At 35.1% G+C, this 23,358-nt stretch overlaps 1 protein-coding gene across 5 annotated transcripts in view; it reads right to left on the bottom strand.

The window, feature by feature from the left end:
* Positions 1-23,358, bottom strand: part of TBC1D15 (TBC1 domain family member 15) — a 62,790-nt gene that overhangs the window by 7,285 nt on the left and 32,147 nt on the right. For 2 of the 5 annotated variants that reach the window (XR_009521229.1, XM_060025254.1), the window contains exons 6-15: positions 20,131-20,233; positions 19,100-19,150; positions 18,595-18,792; positions 17,403-17,531; positions 16,321-16,424; positions 15,249-15,343; positions 10,392-10,508; positions 4,876-4,976; positions 971-1,070; positions 124-221 (exon numbers count right to left, since the gene is read on the bottom strand). Coding sequence is in view for 4 of the 5 variants with exons in the window: in XM_060025254.1 (XP_059881237.1) it covers positions 124-221; positions 971-1,070; positions 4,876-4,976; positions 10,392-10,508; positions 15,249-15,343; positions 16,321-16,424; positions 17,403-17,531; positions 18,595-18,792; positions 19,100-19,150; positions 20,131-20,233 (1,096 nt within the window). In the remaining variant the exon portion in view is untranslated. The remainder of the gene's footprint in view (positions 1-123; positions 222-970; positions 1,071-4,875; positions 4,977-10,391; positions 10,509-15,248; positions 15,344-16,320; positions 16,425-17,402; positions 17,532-18,594; positions 18,793-19,099; positions 19,151-20,130; positions 20,234-23,358) is intronic. The other 3 variants (XM_060025256.1, XM_060025257.1, XM_060025255.1) reach the window with 3 other exon arrangements.

Raw genomic sequence — 23,358 nt, 5'->3', positions numbered from 1 at the left:
TAGAATTTTCAGAACGTAACTGCTTTAGAAATTTCAGTCAAGATATTATAATCCATTTACACTCTACAGATACAAAATGTTTCCATAAAAAATATTAATTTTTACAATAATTTAAGAACTTACCTCCCATAATCGAAGAATATCTAGAAAACTAAATTCCCTTTTAAATCTGATTAAAAGCCATCTGAAGCAAAAATAAAGGTATCCAGAGTCCTGGGATTCTACACAGAAAAAAATATATATATGGCTTACTCATGCTAATTATCTCAGAATACAGTGACCTATTTCAAACTCAAGTTTTTCTATTCATCTTAGGCTATTAAAAGTCCTATAAATTTAATTGCCTTCTACTAATTCAAGGAAACAATTTAAATTTGCAGGCTAACTTCTTTAAAAGAAAACCACCAAATAACAACAAATACAGTTGACCCTCCATATCTGCAGGTTCTGCATCCGTGGATTCAACCAATCATGAATGGAAAATTTTTGGAAAAAAAAGATTTCCAGAAAGTTCCAAAAAGCAAAACTTGAATTTGCCTTGCCTAGCAACTATTTACATAGTCTTTACATTGTATTTACAACTATTCACACAGCAGTTATATTGTGTTAGGTACAATAAATAATCTAGAGATGATCTAAAGTCTACAGGAGGATGTGCATAGGTTATATGCAAATACTGCACCATTTTATGTAAGGGACTTGAGTATCCTCAGGTTTTGGTATAGGGGTGGAGGGTGGGTCCTGGAACCAATCCCCCACAAATAATGAGGGACAACTATAATTCACTTTATAAATAAACTGTTTTAAGGCAAAATTATACAAGGACTGTTTGGTCCCACACTTTTATTCCTCAGAGGAACCCAGGCAACATTGGTAGAGTATATACATCTTTAAAAGAGCTCTTTACATTTTTTCTCTGTTCGTATTACCTTACAATTTGCTGGGTATAGTTTTGTTTCATTAAACTTACCTAAGTAACTGCAAAATCCACTGTCCAACAATCGAAGTAAGGTACTTAGCTGAATTAGCTGGGTCTTCATGCCTTGCATTTGTTCTTCAAAATTTTGATGCTTTAAAAAAATAAATGTTATCACATAAGTTATATTTAATAAATATTTTACAGTACATAATCACCGATAACTATGCCATGAATATAATGACAAATGCTGGATTTATACCACACTGGTTATATTTTTAAATCACAACTAATTAAAATGCTAAAGCAACATCAAAAAGGAGGAAAGAGAAACTTGGTCTCAAACTAAGAATTATTTTTTCCCTCTATTCATTTTTTTTTTAGATAAAGAATAATGCAGAGACAGCAGGGGTAGACTGACTGATATATCAATACTTATTTCTTACGTCAAATAAGAGACTTGGTGAATGGAACACACATTGGAAAATAGACTTTTATCAAATCACTTCACTGTTAAATATTTCTTCAATTTAACATATGAAATAAAATTAATTTTAGCTTTAACATATCATGTTAAAGAATTAGCTAATTATTTCTTAGATTTGATGACATTAGGGAATCTATGAAGTCAAAACCATTTCATAACAACACTAACACAATCTATGCATTTTGCACTTTAAATTCCCCCATAAGTGTAAAGGCTATATGATGTGTGATATTGCAACAGACTGCATACAGGAGCGGATATGCAAGTCAGCTGTGTTCTATTAAACTAAACTACTAAACTAAACATTAAAGAAAATGAAAAATAATCCCTCTTCTCAGTAAACTGTTTTGGAAAAGTTATTTTTCATTAAAAAAAAATGTATGTATACCAAGATGTAGCATTTTTAGATGAATGAATAAATAAATATTTATAAATTTCCTAGCATTAATTTTTCATATGACAAACATCAATAGATATAACCCACATAAACAAAAGCTCTTGGAAACCTCAATAATATTTAAGAGTGTGAAGGGGTCCTGAGATCATAAAGTTTGAGAACTACTGTGGTTACACATGTTTTAAATAATCTTTGAAGTTTAACAGATTCCCTACCAACACTTCAGTCAAGATTTGGGGATGGGGAGTGCACCAAAATAAAGGCTTCTTAGATGATTCTGATCCCTTTAACCCTAGTGTTCTAACCCCTTTATGGTGAACTACTGCCCTAACCTTTGTGAAAGCCTAAGAACAACATCCCCTCCTTCACACTTCTTTTTTCGTTCCTGAGACAATAATAGTGCTTTATTAGAAGTATCCATCTGATTAGAAACCATTCATTCCTGGTAAAAAAGAATTTTGAAAATTAAGGGCTACTGATTCTCAATAAAATGGCTTCTCTTCAGTGATTTAAATAGTTTAATTAGTGAACGAAATAGTTTAACAGACTAACGCAAGCCTTTGGGATATAGTTTCTTCACATTTCCCACATGGAACTATAAGGGAAAGGCAGAATTAACTCTTTGATTAACAGCATAATTTTTGTTGTGACATGACCAAAAGCTAAAATTGGTTTGGAAGTACCAACATGGCATAGCCACTGCTACCCACTCTGCTATAAAAAGCAGCACTCCCAGAATGACAGAAGCCGACTTCAGAAAAGTAGCTACTCCTGGAGAAAGGGCAATGAGGTCAACAGTGGATATACACAGGGCATCAAGTGTAACTGTAAATAAATATGTGTGTGCATACGTATACATAGGAATGCACATATGCATGCATGTATAAATATATGTATATGTACATGTATACAGGTATGTGTGTGTGTATATATATGGATGGGGGTGAGAAGGAAGGGTGGGACAAAACTATATGGCAAAATGAATGGTGGCTATAAGAAAGTTCGTCAGATCGTTCTGCAAATATTTCTATATTTCGAAAACAAAGTCTATGCCTAGACCTACATTAGATGTGAGTAAATATCAACAAAAGTAAATCTACAGACACTGAATTCAGCCTCACTAAAGTAGTTAAAACTTATGTTAAATAAATCCATAAAACAAAAAGGAGTCAAACAGCAGCACAGATTCAAGGACACCAAAACAATAGCAATGCAGTGAAAAATAATTGTGCGGATTATTTTGATTGTAACTTATTGCCCTTTCATTCAAATATTATGAAGCAAAAGATGTTAGTAGACAATATATTAAGAGATCTTTTTAGAATAAAGACTAGAAAAATCCCCAGACCATTCTCAATGGAAAAGGCAAACAGAGAACATTTACTGTGAAAGAGACAGAACAAAGAACTTGAACCTTCATACACAAAAATGACAAATAGACTGTGAAGTGGTACACTGCAGATGTTCAGAAAGTAGTCTTTACATTTGACACCTAAATACATGCACACATATGCATGTATGTATGTATGTATTTGGCACCACAAGCCAATATATTTGAACATGCCAATATTAGCTCAGTTTTATGAAAACTATTACTGTAAAACACTAAATAACGTGTGTTTGTGCTAATTCTTGGAATACCTACTGTAAGTAGAGGTCTAAACTAAGCACTGGGGAAATATTCATGTGTTTATTCAAAAAAAATCTGTTGAACAAAAACCTCATGTCAGGCATTAGGAAAATTCTGGAAGCATATCAGAGAACTAGTTAAACAAAGACATGACCCCTTTATCAAGGTGCATACTAGCTCTAGTGAAAAGAGGATAAACAACAAAAACACAAGGAAAGCAGACAACAGTTTCTACACAATTAGTTATTAGTTGTACAGACCTTTATAACAAATGCCTCAGGTTTCTAGAGCACCTGGGAGTAATTGGAACTAAGAAGGCAGGTAAAATCAATCAATCAAAAAGGTAAGGAATACAAACTATGATATTACCATATTACTGCAATTAATAATCTTTCCAAATAATCCAAAAACATTAATTCATGGTATCTTATCAAGTATGGAAAAGAACTAGGAGAAGTGAGGATGAGTTGGAACCATGGATAAGAGACTTGAGGAAACAGATAAAATTGGGACAAATTAGAAGGGGAAACAAAAAACAGGCAAGCAAGAGAGGAAGAATAGAAGTAATCAAAAAATAGAACTAATCAAAAAATTTCACATCTGTATCCCAGACTCTCCACTACAGGGAAACATTTTATATGACTACATATTCAAATCTTTATTCCCTTGCAAGCAAGCCATTTCAATATCCAACCATCAAGGCCCAGCATCAAGTATATTTATTTTACTTTGAAACAGTACAGTGACCTATGTAGTCAGGTCTTTGGATTTCATATGCTTTTATATGCTCTTAGCCCCTTTGCTTTTTTTTCCCCCTTTCGAATAGATTACTTGAGAAGACTGTTCTATTTTCCTGTTAATACTGTACTATTGTCCTAGAACTCTGTCTTCAAGATGTACCAATGATAATAGATAAAATGTTCCTTATAATAATATGTATATATAGACACAGTTCAACTCTAATAATCGCATGCTTAAGAAAAAACTAAGAAGCTGTCAACGTTACAAATAGTTCAAACACATCTGGAGAAAAATCAGCCACTATAATGACAAAATACAAAATGTTCACAAAAGGTAAGGATATTACTTGGCATGACTAAGCTTTATCTCTGAAACAGATGATATGAAAGTTCAACTACTTCACAAGAACTGAAATCATCTATTTCATCAATATTCTATAATGACTCATGGTTCTTCTGCAGATCATAAGCATTTACCAATATTAAATCCTGATTATTCCTGTTCTATAGGCACTTACTATCTACTTTTTGTATTAAAAACAATAGCAGCATTTCCAAGCCTCTTGAAAAGGCTATTTAAAAAAGAAACAAACAACATTGAGCAGTTTTTTTAAGTTCTACCATAATTGGCTAAATATAAACATCAATCTTATAAGATTATTATGCAACTAAAATTTTCAGAATTAGTTTGGAATGGAACCTTACCATTTGGTCCATGTAGGAGGCAAAGCACCAAAAGGCATCTACTTCATTTTCCATCACATATAAAAGAGGGGAAAGTAAGTCACTCATTCCTTGCACATATCCTAAGAAGAACAGAAAAAACTAATCATATCTCTAAAAACCTAAGCTTTATGTATCCATCTGTGCATACCACCACCATTTCACTTAAAACTGCATCGTTTTTCTTGGTTTCAGAAACTGGTCGATACTGATGTTTGTAAACAATGAGGAGGAAATCTAGCAATCAGGTGAGAAAGGTGAGTTGTTTTGTACTGAGACGTCAACAGATACATAACTGCTAGTATGTGTCTTAGTGTAGATATCATTATCAAGGGAGGGTAATATTATTAAAAAATAATGTGCAAAAGCATTATGATAAAGAAGAGGGTTGAAGGGAAACCCAGAGGAATATCAAATTTAATAAATATTAAAAAAAAAAAGTCAAAGGGAAGAAAGCTGCAAGGCCAGAGTAGTCAACCACCACCAAACTACGATGAATAAGCCCAGTAAAATAAGAACTAAAAAGGGTCCAACTGCTTTATCAACCAGACACTGGTAATCTACCCAAAAGGAATCACAACAAAATTACCTCTTTTAAGTGGTTGTATTTATGTTCTCTTTTTTTTTTTCCTTTTGCTGTTACTCTAGACCCAACCAATGCTAGCAAATGGGCTTATTTAATCCAATCAATATTTTGTACATAAAGCTACCATCTTAACCACCTTTCTCTTGTGCTCTTATAATTTCTCATCATGACACTAATTTGCAGCGTTAGATTAAAAGAAAAATTGGAAAGTTAAAGAATCAGGCCCCTCACTTAAAAAACAAACAAAAAATCTTAGTTTTGCTTTTCACCTGACCATGTCAAATGTCTTATTTTTTAGTTCCATCTTATAAAATTCTCAATTTTCTTAATTGTTTTACAATTAGATTTCAGACTTAAGATACAGATTCTTGAATCCACAAAGGGACAAGAGCTCTTAACTAAGCCTTTTCACATACATATCATTCAACTTTGGTAACTTTTGTACATTCATTAAAGTTACATAGAGATTTTTTTCCCCAGTGATAGCTTGGGAAGTCTGTGGAAAACATACAGTCTTTCATTCGCAGGACCAACACTTACATTCTTGTCGTTCACCAATATCTGTGTGCAATGAAGCCATTTAAAACAGTATACATTTTTAAAAGGGAGGGGATACTTCTGCTTGCAGTTATACATAATTTTACATCACTCTTCCTATTCTGGAAGACAACTTTAAAAATGACCCCAGGAAAGAGACAGTTCACTTCAGGATCTCCTTACACATAAAAGTTTAGCTCTATCTGCTCTTAGCCTCTACCCTGTTGAAATGGAGCAGGACCCTACGGTCCTTGCACCCCACATCCTCAACCTGCCTTTTGTCTGTGGAAAAACTTTAGCCAAAGAATAAGTTTAATCAGAGAAGTGAGAAAATGCTGAAACAAAGGAAAACAGTCAAAGGAGACCAAATAATAATAGTTCAGTCATTAAGCAGTCAAGGATCTTTAGTTCCTTCTTAAGGGCTGTAGATAATATTCTGAGCCATATCCTGTGAGCTGTCTTAAAGAAACTGAAACCCCCAGCAGGTGGAAGAAGTTAACTACATGATGACCAGGCTGCAGCCATGAGCTGCCACAATTCTGAGAACTGGCCTCAAAGAAATGGAAACAAACCGACCCTAGAACTGAAGATTAACTGTACCTAAAACAATCAAGATGATGCTGATCAGACCACTGATGACCAATTTCAAGATGACTGTCAGAGCTGACTGTGCTGTTTCTGCACGTAGCCCCCTCCCTCCGTCTATAACAGCTCTTGCCCACTGACTGTCAGTGGTGGGAGTCGGCCTCTGGACAGACGTCTGCCCTTACCACCCCCCGACCCCCACACTGACAGTATCCAAAACAAAACAAACTTTCCTTTCCACCAACCTGGCCTCTTTATTGGCTTTTGAGCAACAAGCAGCCGGACCCCACTTTCAGTTACAATACCATCTACTGCTACGCCTAATCCCTCCCAACCTCACTATGTCTACACTACACCCGGCGGAAAAGTATGTCTCTACGCACGTTAGCACACACACAAAAAAACTTAGGTTCCCGTGGCAGGTATCCAATTATTACAGTACCAAACAATGGAGTTACCAAGACATTTAGAGAAAAGTGCTAGAAAAAATGGCATACGACATGATATCTAAATGTAAGCATTTATACAAATTTATTACAGATGCTTTTTTTAAAATAATACATACGACATGATTAATTCTGTGTGTCAACTTGAGTGGGCCACAGGATGCCCAGATGTCTGGTTAATCATTATTTCTGGGAGTATCTGTGACTGTGTTTCTAGAAGAGATTAGCATTTGAATTGGTGAACTGATTAGAGCAGATGGCCCTCAGCAATGTGAGGAGGCATCACCCAATCCACTGAGGACCTGAATAGAATAACAAGATGGAGGAAGACTGAATTTGCTCTCTGCTTGGCTGGTTGAGCTGAGACAGCGCTTTGCCCTCAGTGCTCCTGGATCTCATGCCTTCAGACTCAGGACTAGCATCTACACCACTGGCTCTCCTGCTCTCAGGTCTTTAAGCTACACCACCAGCTTTCTTGAGTCTCCACCTTATAGATGGCAGACTGTGGGACTTTTCAGTCTCCATAATCACATGAGCCAGTATCTTATAAGAAACCTTTTTTTTTCTTTATTCTTTCCCTGACTAATACAACACTTTTAAGAAAGAATAAGTAGGTTAGAAGGAAGACTAGACTGTTATCATCAGAACTTTCCTACATGGCAATGACACAGTGAAAGCAATGACAAATATAAAAGCTAAACCAATTAAAGCATGAAGGAAATTTATGTGAATTCAACAAAGTGGAAAAGAGTACCACTTTCCTGGGTCTGACCACATACAGTCTGTAACAGAAATATTTCAAAGCATGCTGTTCGAAAGGTTTACAAAGCACCTTTCCTGGGGTGGGGGGGGGAAGTGCTTTATTATAAAGTTATAATGAATAAAAATTTCTAAGAAGCTAATTTAATCCTTTAAGTCTTCAGCTTTCATATGGGATCACTACCATAAAGTTTTAGTTAAAGCAAGCAGTCAAATTAATCTTCATATTCTTGTTGCTTTTAATCTATTTTATTTTATACATGATGTTCTTTGGGGTATGTCATGAGTTGTGGGTGTGGAATTAATGTACAAATTCCTTTTAATTAAAGAAAGATTAAAGCTGTTTAAATTAGCATTCAGTGATGCTCAAATTCTGCACTAGTGCTGACTGATGTACATCTTAATCAGCACTACTACAATTTCTGAAGTAGTTCCCCAAAATTATTTTCATAGCAAAGTTGTTTCAGTGTGGAGGTGTGAGAAATGAACTCCTTACCATCCTAGCGTACACATTCTTAAAGAGAAAAAAAAATTTCATCTATATACAGGTGAACATTCCAGATTAACTGAAGCTTATTCGGTTATTAGAGGATCAATTTTATTTCTTTAAATCTTAGAAGGTGGAAATCATTTTTTTTTTTAACTAGACACTCTCCTGCCTTCTTACATACAGTATTTTGAGTATAATTTAACCTTTTACTGCTTATTCAGGATCAAATTATGAACATACACTGTAAAAAAAAAAAAAGATACCTCCCATAGAAACAACTTAGATATAGTGTCTGCACTAACTAAAAATTACTCTTCCTTGAGTTCTTCTGTCTGCTTTTGTTAATTTTTATCTTCTTCCTCACTATTAATGAAACTATATTCAACACAAATACACCTACATCTCATCTATGGGCTAAGAAGCCAAACAACTCAACAGGAAAGAATCAACTATAAGAGTAAATTTACAGCCCGGATTACTTTGCTATGAGTAAAAAGCAAGAAATTTGGTCCAGTGCTTTATGAAAACTACCCTGGCTTCTCCCAAGGCCAGAGTTCTTAATAAAATCCCTGGGTATGTTTCAAATAACTTAAAGTATTTGACTGGAAAGAATGTGGGGTTAATATAGACAAACGGGAACAGCAATTTATCCAAATAGCTGGTCTGGGACTCAGTTCCTGAAAAAACTGAGCATTCAGGAACTCCTTCTGAGAATATGCATTAATTCCTATCTCAAAATTACCAACTTAAGAGTACAGGGCAATGCCTCTTGTTCCCTAGGACAACAGCCCTATTCCCCACAGTGGTTAACAGAAACTAAAATGGCAATGGGTCAGGGTGCTGAATGTGTAGAGGTAAGAATGCCAGGCTGCAATAAAGACCTGGGTCTCTACCCCCAGTCCAATATTTACTACTTGTACAACCCTGAGTCACAGTCTAAATCAATATAACTTTACTTATAAAGTGGAGATTATTTCCCCACTTCTTCAAAAGGCTTCTAATAGAATCAAAATTGAAATCAAAATTAAGTAATAACAGCACTCTGTAACCTGAGAAGCACTCTACTAATATTTTCAACAATCCAATTTGAGGCTCACTATAGGTGTGACAGACAGGACTGGCTACATTTCACATTTTAAAGAGAAATCTGTGATATTCAACTACTGTCACCAGAGGCTGATGCCTCAAGATCCACAACAGAGTTTACATCTTCCCCTAACTTACATGTAAGAATCCAAAAGGAATTCTTTTGGATCAAGTTCTCTTGTCCCTTAAAATATTGGTTCCTTAGGCTTTCCATCCCTTAGCATCGCTTCCCCATGCAATCCCCCCAACTCCCACCACCAACCCCAGTCTTTCCAACCCATTCTTGGTAGAAAACAGACTAACCAAGAAAAGAGAGTAAAGCTCCACATGCCCTAGATAATTATATGCACCATTTGTCTATAATATCAAATCAGCATTTTTCTTCACAAGGGATAAGCCTATCAAAAAAAGGTTCCCAAACTTTCTCAATTCACAGTACCCTTAGTGCCTCAGGAATTGTTTTCCAAGGCACCCCTAGGCTCAAAAATATTACTAACAATTTCCATTTATTAAACAGATCCAAACAACTTAATTAATATTTATACCCTATTTAACTTAGCACCTGTTGGGCACTACACTACTCAAAACCTTGGAATCCAATTGGATGCCACCATCCTCATCTATTTTCACACAGTACTTGCTTATCATGGCAAGGCCAAAAACTCTGCTTTGTAAAGATATAACTTCATCAGAAGGAGTCTGGTGATCTAATGATGAAACCCTGAACTACTCCAGTTAGTAGTTAGAGCAGTGTCCTACAGATGTCACTATATTTCCCTCAAATATTTAAAATATCCCACATTGTCCCCATGAGTTTGCATGAGCAACCCAGTGCTCCTTGGTGCACAATTTGGGAACCAAAGCCTTTTAAGTTTCCAGTCCCCTGTGGAACACCCCTATAAAAACTAGGCCACAGAACTATTTACATGTTCCTAACAGGTTAATAAATTTAAATTCTAAAATAAACATACATAATATCTTTAAATTAGGATGTTAGAGGAGAACTTACCTAAATCAAAATCATACATACAGTAGGTCATCAAAATGTCATGAAGCAAAATCAACCCTGGATTATCTTGGCCTTCATAAAACTTGTTTGTTCGATCTGTTCTGTTAACATCTTTTTCTGAGGAAGAAAATCATCACATATTTGAAAACCTTTAGAATAACAGATTTTTATAAAGCTCACATCTTACAAGTACAGAGTTATTCTTCTTGTTATTAATCTTATTCTCTTGCCAAGCTTTTAAAATGAAAAAATTCATCAAATTCCATTTCAGATATGCAATAAAGTAACATTTTGGAATTTTTTTCCGAAGTCAGTCAACCTCCTCTTGGGTATATTTTTAAATATTTTTCAATTCTTATCTAAACATAGAAATCTTTTAATTGAATAGCAGGAAATACATTCAATTAATTAAAACCAACACCAAGTAATAGTTCACATTAGTTAGCAATAAAAATGCCAGTCATGGGCTTCCCTGGTGACCCTGTGGTTAAGAATCTACCTGCCAGTGCAGGAGACATGGGTTTGAGCCCTGGTCCAGGAAGATCCCACATGCCACGGAGCAACTAAGCCCGTGCGCCACAACTATTGAGCCTGCACCCTAGAGCCCGTGAGCCACAACTACTGAAGCCTGAGCACCTAGAGCCTGTGCTCTCTGCAACAAGAGAAGTCACCACAATGAGAAGCCCGTGCACTGAAACAAAGAGTAGCCCCCGCTCACTGCAACAAAGAGTAGCCCCCGCTCACTGCAACTAGAGAAAGCCCGTACAGCAACGAAGACCCAAAGTAGCCAAAAACAAATAAATAAAATAAATTTATATATATAAAAAATGCCAGTCATGAATACATGTGATAGGCAGTATTACTTGAAAACAGTAATGAAAAAAGTTACTATGCAATCAAGTGTAATCAAACATTTGTTTCATTCATAATTGCTTCATTCATTATGAGAAGTACTGTCAACTTCTTTGTCATGTTCCATAACCATCTTTAGGACAAATTACTTCTTCATTCTCATATATACATTATTCAGTTTACATATAAAATAAATAAATAAATAGTTTACATATAAAATAAGCAATCTATTTTAATTTTGAAAAAAAAAGAAAATCCACATTTTTCTGGAAATGATTTTAAGACATTAAAAACAGTTTTAGAAACATCACCAGGAGTGTATCTCAAGTTGTACTGACAATTCAATTAATAAACACTGATACCTGCTAGATGCATCTTGTGAAACAACTAAAAAGGCATTCCCCAAACTTCAATCCCTCAGTAAATTACGAAAAAATAATTTAAAGAAATTTAAAGTGATTAATTTACTCTATAATCAATTTTGTTTAAAAGTTATAACTGTCCTCTCCCCCCATTAAATTTAATAATCTGAAAACATTCTCAATAATTGTTGTGAAGAGATGAGGAGGTATTTTTCAACAAAGCAATCTAAACTCATGATATGAGTTTAGATTCTATAAGGGCATTTTAAAAATCAGCAGAACAATATTCTAGCTTTTTGCTGAGCTATCTTAAAATAGCTTAATAAATATAAATATAGCATATATCTATAGAACTGTGAATACATTTTTCAAACAAGGAAAAGCAATACCAAAAAATCATGCTACAAATGTCAAATTTTATTTAAAAACACCAAAATGTTTCATTCTCATATCATAGTTGATAGAGGTACATGATAAGTTATTTTTTATTAACTCAAGCACAATTTACATAGTCATAATGCCAATATAGAATATCTGCCTTAATAGGTGTTTTAAACACAGTAAAAAGTTATTTGTGCCCTCATGAACTATCTGTCTCTCTTTCCTCTTGTATAGTTATTTAGTACTGACATGCCAGGCAGAAAACAAAAAGGTATCAACAATGATATCAAGGGACTTCCCTGGTGGTGCAGTGGTTAAGAATCCGCCTGCCAATGCAGGGGACATGGGTTCGATCCCTGGTCCAGGAAGATCCCACATGCCATGGAGCAACTAAGCCTATTCGCCACAACTACTGAGCCTGCGCTCTAGAACCAGGGAGCCACAACTACTGAAGCCCGTGCGCCTAGAGCCCATACGGTAGTTCTATTTTCAGTTTTTTCAGGGACCTCCATACTCTTTTCCATAGTGGCTGCACCAATTTACAGTCCCACCAACAGTGTACAAGGGTTCCCTTTTCTCCACATCCTCACCAACATTTGTTAGTTGTGGTCTTTTTGATGATAGCCTTTCTGTCAGGTATGAGGTAGTATCACACTGTGGCTTTGATTTGCATTTCTCTAATGGTTAGCAATGCTGAGCATCTTTTCATGTGCCTGTTGCCCATCTGTATGTCTTCTTTGGAAAAATGTCTACTCAGGTCTTCTGCCCATTTTTTAATTGGTTGCCTGGTTTTTTTGAGCTGTTTATATATTTTGGATATTAACCAATTACCAATCCCATCATTTAAAAATATTTTCTCCCATTCAGTAGGTTGTCTTTTCATTTTGTCAATGGTTTCCTTTGTTGTGCAAAAGCTTTCAAGTTTAATTAGGTCCCACTTGTTTATTTTTGCTTTAGTTTCCTTTGCCTTAGGAGACAGATTCAAAAAAATATTGCTACAATTTATGTCAAAGAGTACTCTGCTTATGTTCTCTTCTAGGAATTTTTATGATTTCACACCTTACATTTAGGTATTTAATCCATTTTGAGTTTATTTTTGTATATGCTATGAGGAAATGTTCTAATCTCATTGTTTTATACGTAGCTCTCCAGTTTTCCCAGCACCATTTACTGAAGAGACTGTCTTTTCTCCATTGTATATTCTTGCCTCCTTTGTTGTAGATTAACTGATGGTAAGTGCATGGGTTTGTTTCTGGGCTCTCTATACTATTCCACTGATCTATGTGTCTGTTTCTGTGCCAGTACCATGCTGTTTCAATAACTGTAGCTTTGTAGTATAGTCCGAAGTCAGAGAGCATAATACCTCCAGCTTTATTCTTTTTTCTCAAGATTGCTTTGGCATTTTGGGGTCTTCTGTAGTTTTGCATTAATTTTAGGATTATCTGTTCTAGTTTTGTGGGAAAATGTCATACATTTTCAACCTCTTCTCGCTCTCTCCTCCTTCTGGGACCGCCATAATGCAAATGTTGGTATACTTCATGTTGTCCCAGTGGTCCCTTAAATTGTTCTCATTTTTTAAATTTGTTTTTCTTTTTGCTGTTCTGATTGGATGATTTCCATTATCCTATCTTCCAGACCACTTACGTGTTCTTCTATATCAGCCAGTCTGCTATTAATTCCTTCTAGGGTGTTTTTCATTTCAGTCACTGTATTCTTCAGTTCTGATTCTTTTTTTATATTTTCTAGCTCTGTGTTAAAATTCTCACTATGTTCATCTATTACTTTCCTTACTTCAGCTAGCATTCTTATTACTAATACTTTGAATTCTTTATCTGGTAAATTGCTTATTTCTATTTCATGACTGTTTTCAAGGGTTTTCTCTTACTCTTTCGACTGAGACAAATTCCTGTGTTTTCTCATTTTGCTTAACTTTCACCTAGTTTCATAGAGAAATCGTTTAAAGGTGTCATCATGTGGGAGAACCCCTATACAGTTAGCGTGTGCCCAGTGGCTTTGGAGGGAGAGCTGGATTTGACTTGAACACGGGTCACATCTTTCCTGAGAGCATGCTGGTAGCTATCACCTTGGTAGGAGGTGTGGTTGGAGATGAAGGGCCTAGGGCCAGAGCCAGGTGTGACCTGGGACTTCCCCTCTGCTTGGTGGCTGTCACCTCCCTTTTAGGGCCAGGGCCAAGTCCAAGCTCGCTTCCTCCCCTCGGCGTGTGCACCCCCATGTATCTCCTCCACTGGGGACAGTGCTGGAACAGGAAGGGCTGGTGTGGGCATTCCGAGTGTGTAGGGGCATGGGCTACGGTGGTCCAGCAAGGGTCAGACATTCACACTGCTTCTGATGTTCTGCCTGTGTAAGTGCCAGTAATGGCTGCCCCCACCCTGCTCATATGCTGCTTCAGGTCTGAGCTGCTTCTGTGTCTCACAGCCGATCTTCCAAGCGGGGCTGGGGTGTTTGCTTAGCTCAAGCCAGGGTGTGCACTGGGGCGGTCACAGAAAACCAACCAGTCACTCGTACAGTCTTCAATCCACCCCCTCCACCCTGCCTCAGGAGCAAGAAAGCATGTGCACATTCCTCAAGAGCAGAGTCCAGGCTTCCCACAGCCCTCCTGTTAGTCTCACAGCCCTCCAACCAGCCAAGAGGGCTTGTCTTCCCTCCGCTGGACCCCAGGACTGGGCTGTCCAATATGTGGCTCAGACCACTCATTCCCCAAGGAGGCTCTCCATCCATGTAATCTCCCTTTTCCTCTGAGTCTCCTCCCAGGGACACAGGTCCCAACTTCATCACTTCTCTTTCCTTCCCACTCAATATCGTGTGTTATCTTTCTTACTGCACAGGAGTCTTTCTGCCAGTCTCCAGTTAGTTTTCAGTGAGAACTGTTCCACATGTAGATGATTTTTGATGTGTTTGCGGGGGAAGGTGAGCTCTGCATCCTCTACTCCACCATCTTGATCTCCTCCTCTCTGAGAGAAAGTTTTATAACCTTTATTATCTGGCCCAAGTTCACAACAATGTCAGCTTTCTTGGAGGGCTAGAGAGCCAGATAGAGGCTTTGCAGCTAGAAAGAGTGCCCAAATCACATTCTGAAGGCTGCCCTAGGAGGTTCTAGGTATTTCTGTGGTAAGAATCTTTGCCACAAGCCTCTGATTTTTCATTTGGGCCCTAACTCTGTAGTATATACGTGCATTTCTTAAATCTTATCAACACTTCCATGCAACCCTCTCATGCATTTTCAAAATTAAGAAAAAATTACCAATAAGACTTCTATAATCTCTTAACCTCGAATTTCTCTTCTCTTGTTCCTCGCTGACAGATTTCCACTGTAGTTTCATTCTGAAGTATTCATCACTATAGAAAACAATTTTATACCAAAAAAGGTTATTTGAACACCTAAAAAACAAATTTAATGTGTCAAAGCATTTATGGTGCTAGTGAGATGTAAATTTATAAATATGATAGTGAAATGTTTAAAGTTACAATCAAAGGAAAAATAAAATAACTTTATACATGTCATAAACTTTATTTAAACTACTAGAATAATTTAGATATGATTTTAAGGAAACATTTACTTCAGTCCGTAATATCAGAACTAAAATTATTCCAGTCATTAAATACTTTAGCCACTAAAGTTTCCAAATAATTACAAACCTATGAGATTTTTTTTTTTTTTAATGTGACATTAGAGTACCATTTTCCAACCAGTTTACTACAGAAACTTGTTGATGTGAAAATGTCTTAGAAGGACTGGCAAACATGTTGAAAAGAGAAAGGACTGTCTGAATTTGAATATACACATAATGATTGAAAGTGAGCTTTAAATAAAAGGTTAGACTGACAAACTGGGAATAAGTATACCTGGGAAGTTGGTCTGTGTTTCTTTTCAAGTCTGATAATTACTTAAAAATAGAAACACAATTCCAAAAAAAAAAGGCCAGTTTATGTTATAAGAGCACCAGGAAAATAATTTAAAGGTAATTAACCTAAATAGCAAATACAATTATGAGCCATTTTTATAATTTCATAATAAATTGTAAAAATGAATCAAGATAAATGAGATATATTTTAAAATCTATATCTTAGTATGCTTAAAATGTTTATACAAGGGGACTAGAATTTTTTTTAACCATCATTCTATATATTCACTAATGTAACTGCAATGAAGTCCCTTTAATAAGTGTTTCTGGTTTGAAATTATCTATAGTGCTCACAATATTTAAATTAAAAAGATGAAAATAAAAATATGTTCCCTTACCCTAGTCTATTCCACTTTATATGGATGAGTTACTTGGATTTCTTTAATGAGCACACAAAAGACCATTACTTACGTTTTTTGTTTTTGTAATTGAGTTCTTTCCTCTTTGGTACTGTCCCAGGGAAAATAACCCAGAAGAAATTTCCATGCTTGTTTTCTCAACACATGACTAAGTCCCTGAAGAAAACATGCATATTAAACACATTTGTAAAAAATGAATGCAATACTTTAAGTTCACAAAACTTGCACATAAACAGAAAAACTACTATTTAAGAGATAGTTTTATATAGGCATACGTCATTTTATTGCACTTTGCTCTACTACACTTCTCAGGTATTGCATGTTTTATTAAATTGAAGGTTTGTGACAACCCTGTGCCAAACAAGTCTACCAGTGCCATTTTTATAACAGCGTTTGCTCACTTCATGTCTCCATGTCACAGTTTGGTAATTCTCGCAATATTTCAAACTTTTTCTTTACTATTGTATTTGATATGGTGATCTGTGATCAGTGATCTTTGATGTTACTGTTATTATTTTTTTTGTTTTGTTTTGTTTTAATTAAAATACATATGCTGTTTTCTTAGACATGACGCTATTGCACACTTAATCGACTTAATACAGTATAGTGCAAACATAATTTTCATATGCACTGGGAAATCAAAAAATGTGAGTGACTCGCTTATTTGCAATATTCACTTTACTGCAGTAGTCTGTAACCGAACCCACAATACCTCCGAGGTATGCCTGTACATAAAAATAACTCAATTCAGTAAAAACTAGCTTGTTTTTGACTTCCAGATTCTGAAGATGTAAGCAGCTGCCAGAAAGCGTAAACAATGAAGAGTAGACTGTATAGCAGACAGTGGAACTGATTAGTCTTTCTAAACCCAATCCTTACTAGATAAGGGAACTACCACTGAGGAACACAAATGCCTCCTTCACATAACCCACAGAACTTCAAGTAAGAAAGAATACCTTTCCATAGGCTTAATGGTATATCCCTCCAACCCAACCCTCAGGGACATCACAAACACCTCACTCTGTCCTACACGGATTTTAAGGCAACACTCATCAAAAAGGAGTTCATCTCTCCCACCTCCCAAAAGAAAATGAAAACTTGAACACCAACAGTTTAAACTACTAAAGTAATTACCCCTCTAAATATCATCTGCTTCATATTATCTACATTTAAAATTCTTCCTTCAGAATCAATATTCTTAGTCCATTCTTCCAATGATACTGGCTCTCTCCTTTGAACAACAGGTCGTTCGCCCAAATCAATCTAAAACAAAAAGATAAGCAATAAAGAGTACACCTTTAACAAGTGAAATGAAATCAAGGTATATAGAAACTAAAACTAAAATACTATTACTCAGACATAAGTTCTAACATTTCTAATATTTTCCCTTAGTTTCCAATGTTTAGTTTATAAACTGCAATAGCATTCCATACATTTTACCCTCCTACTAAATACACAAATAACTGGGTTATAAATTCAGAAACAAAAAAACATTTGTTGTTTTGGGTTTCAATTACATAAGTACAGAACATTCAACACGTAAATTCTAAAATAGACCCTTCACACTAAATGGTATGCTATATTATTAAAAAAGAGTATTATTCCATTAATCATATTTAAAATTAGCTTTTCTTCCAATCTAAAATTTGTAGCTCTCAGAATTGATTCATGATCCATTAGCTCTACTTGGCATTTTCTACAGGTTTTCATTCAATTAACAGATGTTGGTAATTTTAAAATGCCATTTGCAAGATAAGCCCTTTAATTAAGTACTACAATTGAGATATTTTATAATGTTCTAACTATGTGCAGCCTAGAATTGTAGCAAATTCAAGTCTTGTTGAGCATATATAAAGATTTACCATAATTCAAGGCCAAAATCCATCTTACTTAAAAAAGAAAAGATTCACATAAGAATAAAAGCCCACGAGTAGTGTCCTGACTAGCTGCCTGCGCAGAGTGTCTGAGCAAACAAAAATTACGAAGAACAGAACTAGGGGCAACATGCAAGGCTTACTATTTACTCACTGCTATACACTCAATGAAACAAACACCTGTTCATTATTATCAAAAGGTAATCAAAGAAAGAGATCCAACACTGATGAACAGAGAAGTATAAGTAGTAGTTGATGAAGAAGAAACCAGGAATTTGGTGGCAGGACAAGCATTAGTCGTTAGATATATGAGTGAGCAAAAGTTATAAAGGATTGTGAGAAGAGGCAGGTATGACCAAAATTGAGTTTCTATTTCTATAACATTCAGTACACTTTAAAAAGCATTTCTCCTGCTAAAATACAAGAGCTATATTAATATAAACTCCACTCACTCTTGTGATGACTTCAAATCCTGGTTCTTCTTGCTGATTTATCTTTAAACCTGGAATAGCATCACTAAGAAAATCTGCCATCTCTGAAGGTGGTCGTTGATGTGCAGAAGGATCGCTGCCTCTTAAACTATCAAAAATGTAGTTTGTGACTTTGGAAAATCCTACCATAGTGGCTGTATAAGGGTCCTTTTTAATCTTCTATGCAGTAGAAAGAAAAATATTGGCAAAATTAATTCAGATAAAGAATAAAAATACCTCATGACAGGCAAAAGGGCAAAGGTTTTTAAAGGAGGGGAAATCAGAACTAAAACAGAGCATTCTAAGATTATTTTAAAATTTTATTTTTTTCTGGGAAGAAAAATTTAAATTTTCTAAGCCAATTTTTTCATTTGGTTAAAATAGTACATTAAATAGCAAGCTAATGCTACTGATTGAATTGCAGATAAACACATGATTTGCAGGCTTCATTCAATCTGCACACACCAGAAATATCTGCAGTGCTTACTTTCCACTGATGGACGGCCCACAACAGCTTTCTTCTCTCTAACAGTCCTGCCTTCACAGAAAAAAATATTTCTTGAAGTGGGTAGTACCACACTAGTCTAACACAAAATATTTGATAGCTAAGTTTAAACGCTCACAATATTTAAATATTAGCTGACATTTTAATCTAATTATATAACTGGTGAATCATGCCAACAAGAGTAATTTGTTCTGGACAGTGCTGTCCTAGAAAAGTTTTTCTACTGCTAGAGTTACTTCTAAATCCCAAACTGCCTGCTTATTCATATTTAGCAAAAATAGTTACTTCTTAAAGGTCTATCTTTAAAATGATTATTTTCACAATAAGAAAAACAGTTCCCTCACTTTTTATTTTAATCAGTATTTAGCTCTTTTGTCCTCCCTCCTAAAAAGTTCCCTCTTTATCTTCAGAACCAAAAAGAGATACCATGTGGGACAAAGAAGCACTCAAACATTTGTTGAATGAATAAGTGAATAAATTAACGAGTAAACAAAAATGTCATTAGTTTACATAGCAACCTGAGTGAAAAATAAATTATCTTTATTTCTGCCTGTGTTAAGGGCACATTTTTAGCCAAATGCAAGAATATACTCAAATACTTTAAGAGGAATTAGACTAAACTGACCCCAAATGAACCAACTTAAACATCAAATAAAAATTCAAACCAGATTTTTGCATAAGCTTATCACTGATTAATTCGAAGTGTCTTACCCAGTGACTTTTCACCTAATCAGTGCAAGCTATGATAATAAAAATCTGATGTCCAACTTCAATTATGATAAAGGGGAAAATTGCTGTAAGAGTAATTAAGAACCAAGGAAGCTTCTGAGTCTTACAAACAATATGACACATATTATTCTTTCTATAAAATTACAGAGAATAGTTCCATAAGGTTTACACATGCAGACACTTGCCTCATTCTGTATAATCTCTGAGAAAGTGAGAGGTAGGATGCATATAAAATAATGCGGTCAGACAAACAGATTAATACAAGATAGACTAAGGAAACATACTTGTATTATACCATATGCTGGTTCATCAAGAAGATTTTCAAAAGACTGTGAAAGACTCTTATTCTGACAATTCACAAGAAGTGTTCTTTTGTCTTGCGGAGATCTGTGATAGAAAGAAGGGATTTGTAGAAAACAGTAGCACTCCGCATCAATGACTACCTAAATAATTACTAATGCACAGTTATTTTTCCGTAACAACAACAACAAAAAACCTTAAATGTCCAGTTCTAAAAGTGTTTCCCATTAATTCAATATTAGCAAGTACTTAGTAACTATCTTAAGTGAGTTCCAAAACTACCATGAAACATTAAATATTAAATTAACAAATATAAAAGGGATAAAGTATATTTTTATTCTAGGTAAAGCCAAGAGGACTAAATTATAATGAACCCAAACTTTTGTTTAGAATTATAGTAGAAAATTCTTACAAATATATCTTCCATTATAAGAATATATCTTCTCTTATAAAGAAAGTTGAAACACACTTTAGGATTCATCAGTATATATAATATGTACACTACAGGAAAATGTCCTATTTTGAAATGGTTTCCAACTTCACTCCACAGCTTGGTAGTACTGCAATATAAGATGTTAAAAATACAAGATACAATGTCTTAATTATTTGTTAAAGATCATTAATTATGCCAACCATTATTATACACACACATGGTTGTAATGTACAGTTCAGGTACAGTATATTTTTAGTTCTTGTTTATTGAGCTCCGGATATGTTTTTCTCCACACTTCCTAATAACTACAGAATAAACAAAATGCTTTCCAAATAGACATCTAATTTGAAGTAATCAAATGAATTATCCAGTCTTTTTTCTGTTCAAAAAGTTTTATAATTTAGTAAGTCAGCTGTAATAAATCCACAACTTTTGTGTTTAAAAACAAAAATTAAATGCATTATTTTGCTGCTATCTACTTCTAGTTTATTATAAATGTTTGAGATAAGAACTTTAATAACAGTTATCTCTTCTCAATTCTAACATAACAGGATGCAACAGCAATGCTGGGGGGATATGAAATCCAAAACAGGATCTTATTCTTACTTAGAAACAGCACTCGATCATCAAAGACAACAGTAGCTGAATAAGCCCCTTAGCTTCTTAAAAGAGCTAAGGTTGAGTCATTTGAAGTAGGAAGAAAATAACTTTTTAAACGTTCAATTTTCATTAATCACCATTTTTCTGAACATCTTCTGGGGGTCATGCTTATTAACATGAAGACCTATAGGTTCTCACAAGGCATTTTTTAATGATAGGTCAACTTGTAAACATAGCACCAGAAAAAGAAAAGTAACTAGTATAGAAACATATTTTTTTCCTAACACAGTGCTGCTGGTACTATGGTTATTATTTTTTGTTTCTAAAAATAGATTAAGTCAAATTTTTTCTTTAAACTACAAATAAAAAAATGATCATAAAAGTCAAAACACTGGCTATGCATGCTGAAGGGGGACACATACGCAACCTTCAGTTATCTGTGCCCAGCCAATTATTATGGCTTCAGATCTAAAACTATGGTCACAAAGCTGGAGATGGGAAGAAGAAATGACTGCTCAACCAACAAAGAACCACAGACACTTTTTTTACAAAGGAAGGATTTCTTTTTTTTATACCTAATGCTCTGTGATGAGGTGCTGGGGGAAGTCACATTAGACTCGGTTGACACTGAAGAAATCAACAAAACATTCTTTAAAGTATATCAGTAAGAGAACAGGTAATAATGTTGCTAAGAACTTCAGAGCTCACCAAAAGGAGGGCTGGCATTCCAGAATATTGTTACATTTCCACCTGCCAGGTTACCACACTGATTTAATCTGGGAAGATTAAATATTATATTTATATATTCTGGGGATATTATGGATTCTGGGAAGTTGATCACTCATGACAACATTATTCAAGGCTTTCAAAAACTCATTGCAGCAGTAAGATAGAACTTTTAATGATGCTAACATCAGCAATTCTATTAGATCCTACTAAAGGGCTTAAAGAAAACCATTGTCTAATATCACAACTACAGACGCATTACTACTAAAACTTCAGAAGTACTTTGGAGTGAGCCTCTCCCAAAAGCTTCAGAATTCAGAAATTATAACAGTTGAAGAATTTTTGTGCACTGAGATGTAATAGTAACTATTTTATATTGCCACCGAGAAGACCAATATGGAAAGCTAAAGAAATAAATAAAAATATCATTGCAAAAGATATAAAGCCAAAAAGGTTAATAAAAAAAAAAGTACAGAATATTTACAACAAAACTATATAGTTTATTCTCATCCATATAATTTATACATATATATGTGTGTGTATGTGTATGTATATATGTATGTGTGTGTGGATATATGTATCTCACAAAGGGAATAAATGAGGGTCTAGGACCTAATCTCATAAATGACTGGTGCTATAAGATGATACAACCAACTTGGCTTTTTAAGGAAATATTTTACTGCTTGGATATTTATGTATTAGTTTTAAAATGGCCCAATATATAAAATCATTTTAACAGAACCAACCAATAACTTTCATTCATATCCTAGCAACCAACTTGGTTCCAGAAATGTAACAAAAATGTATCTGTGGCTCATTCTTTTACCCAGCTGAATACCATGTTCTAAATGGTGATAAGTCAAAGAACACTAAAGAATATCAATGAATAGGACAATTTGTTTATCCCAGTAGATAAGAAAACCATTTGAGAAATAATAAGCCTCAAGAAGCTGGCCTATTTTGCACTGACTAATCCAGTTAATGAGACTGAAAGAAGGAACTGTGCATAGTTACCCAACCTTTACCTCGATCTTTCAAGGCTGCACATCCCTAGCAAATCTGCAATTTCTGTTTGTCTGTATGGTAAGACCCTTAATTCGTTACAGGGAGTGTTAGGAAGACATCATGGCCACAGGTGCAAGCCAAATTCTTCAATTTAGGTTAATCAGAGAAAAAAAGATAATGTGGTCTGAATCTCCCTCTATTGATGTTTTGAACTCAGAAAACACAGGAAGGATGACCCAGGAACAGAGTGGCTGGGATCCCAGCGAAGCTGCTGACACCAAGGTTTTCCTGGTCTACCCTTCTTCTTCCGGTCTCCACAACAATCTGCGACCATAGGAACATAACTCTGGAAGTACCATTTTGCTTAGGATAACTGCTCCAGAGACAGGAAATGATACCTAATAAAGTAAAAAATGGGGGATATTTGGGACTTTTCATTTCTTTGGAC

Source organism: Delphinus delphis, chromosome 11 (assembly GCF_949987515.2).
Source record: "Delphinus delphis chromosome 11, mDelDel1.2, whole genome shotgun sequence".
Lineage (NCBI taxonomy): Eukaryota > Metazoa > Chordata > Mammalia > Artiodactyla > Delphinidae > Delphinus > Delphinus delphis.
The sequence above is the reverse complement of the archived record's forward strand: the minus strand, read 5'-3'. Positions and strand labels throughout refer to the sequence as shown.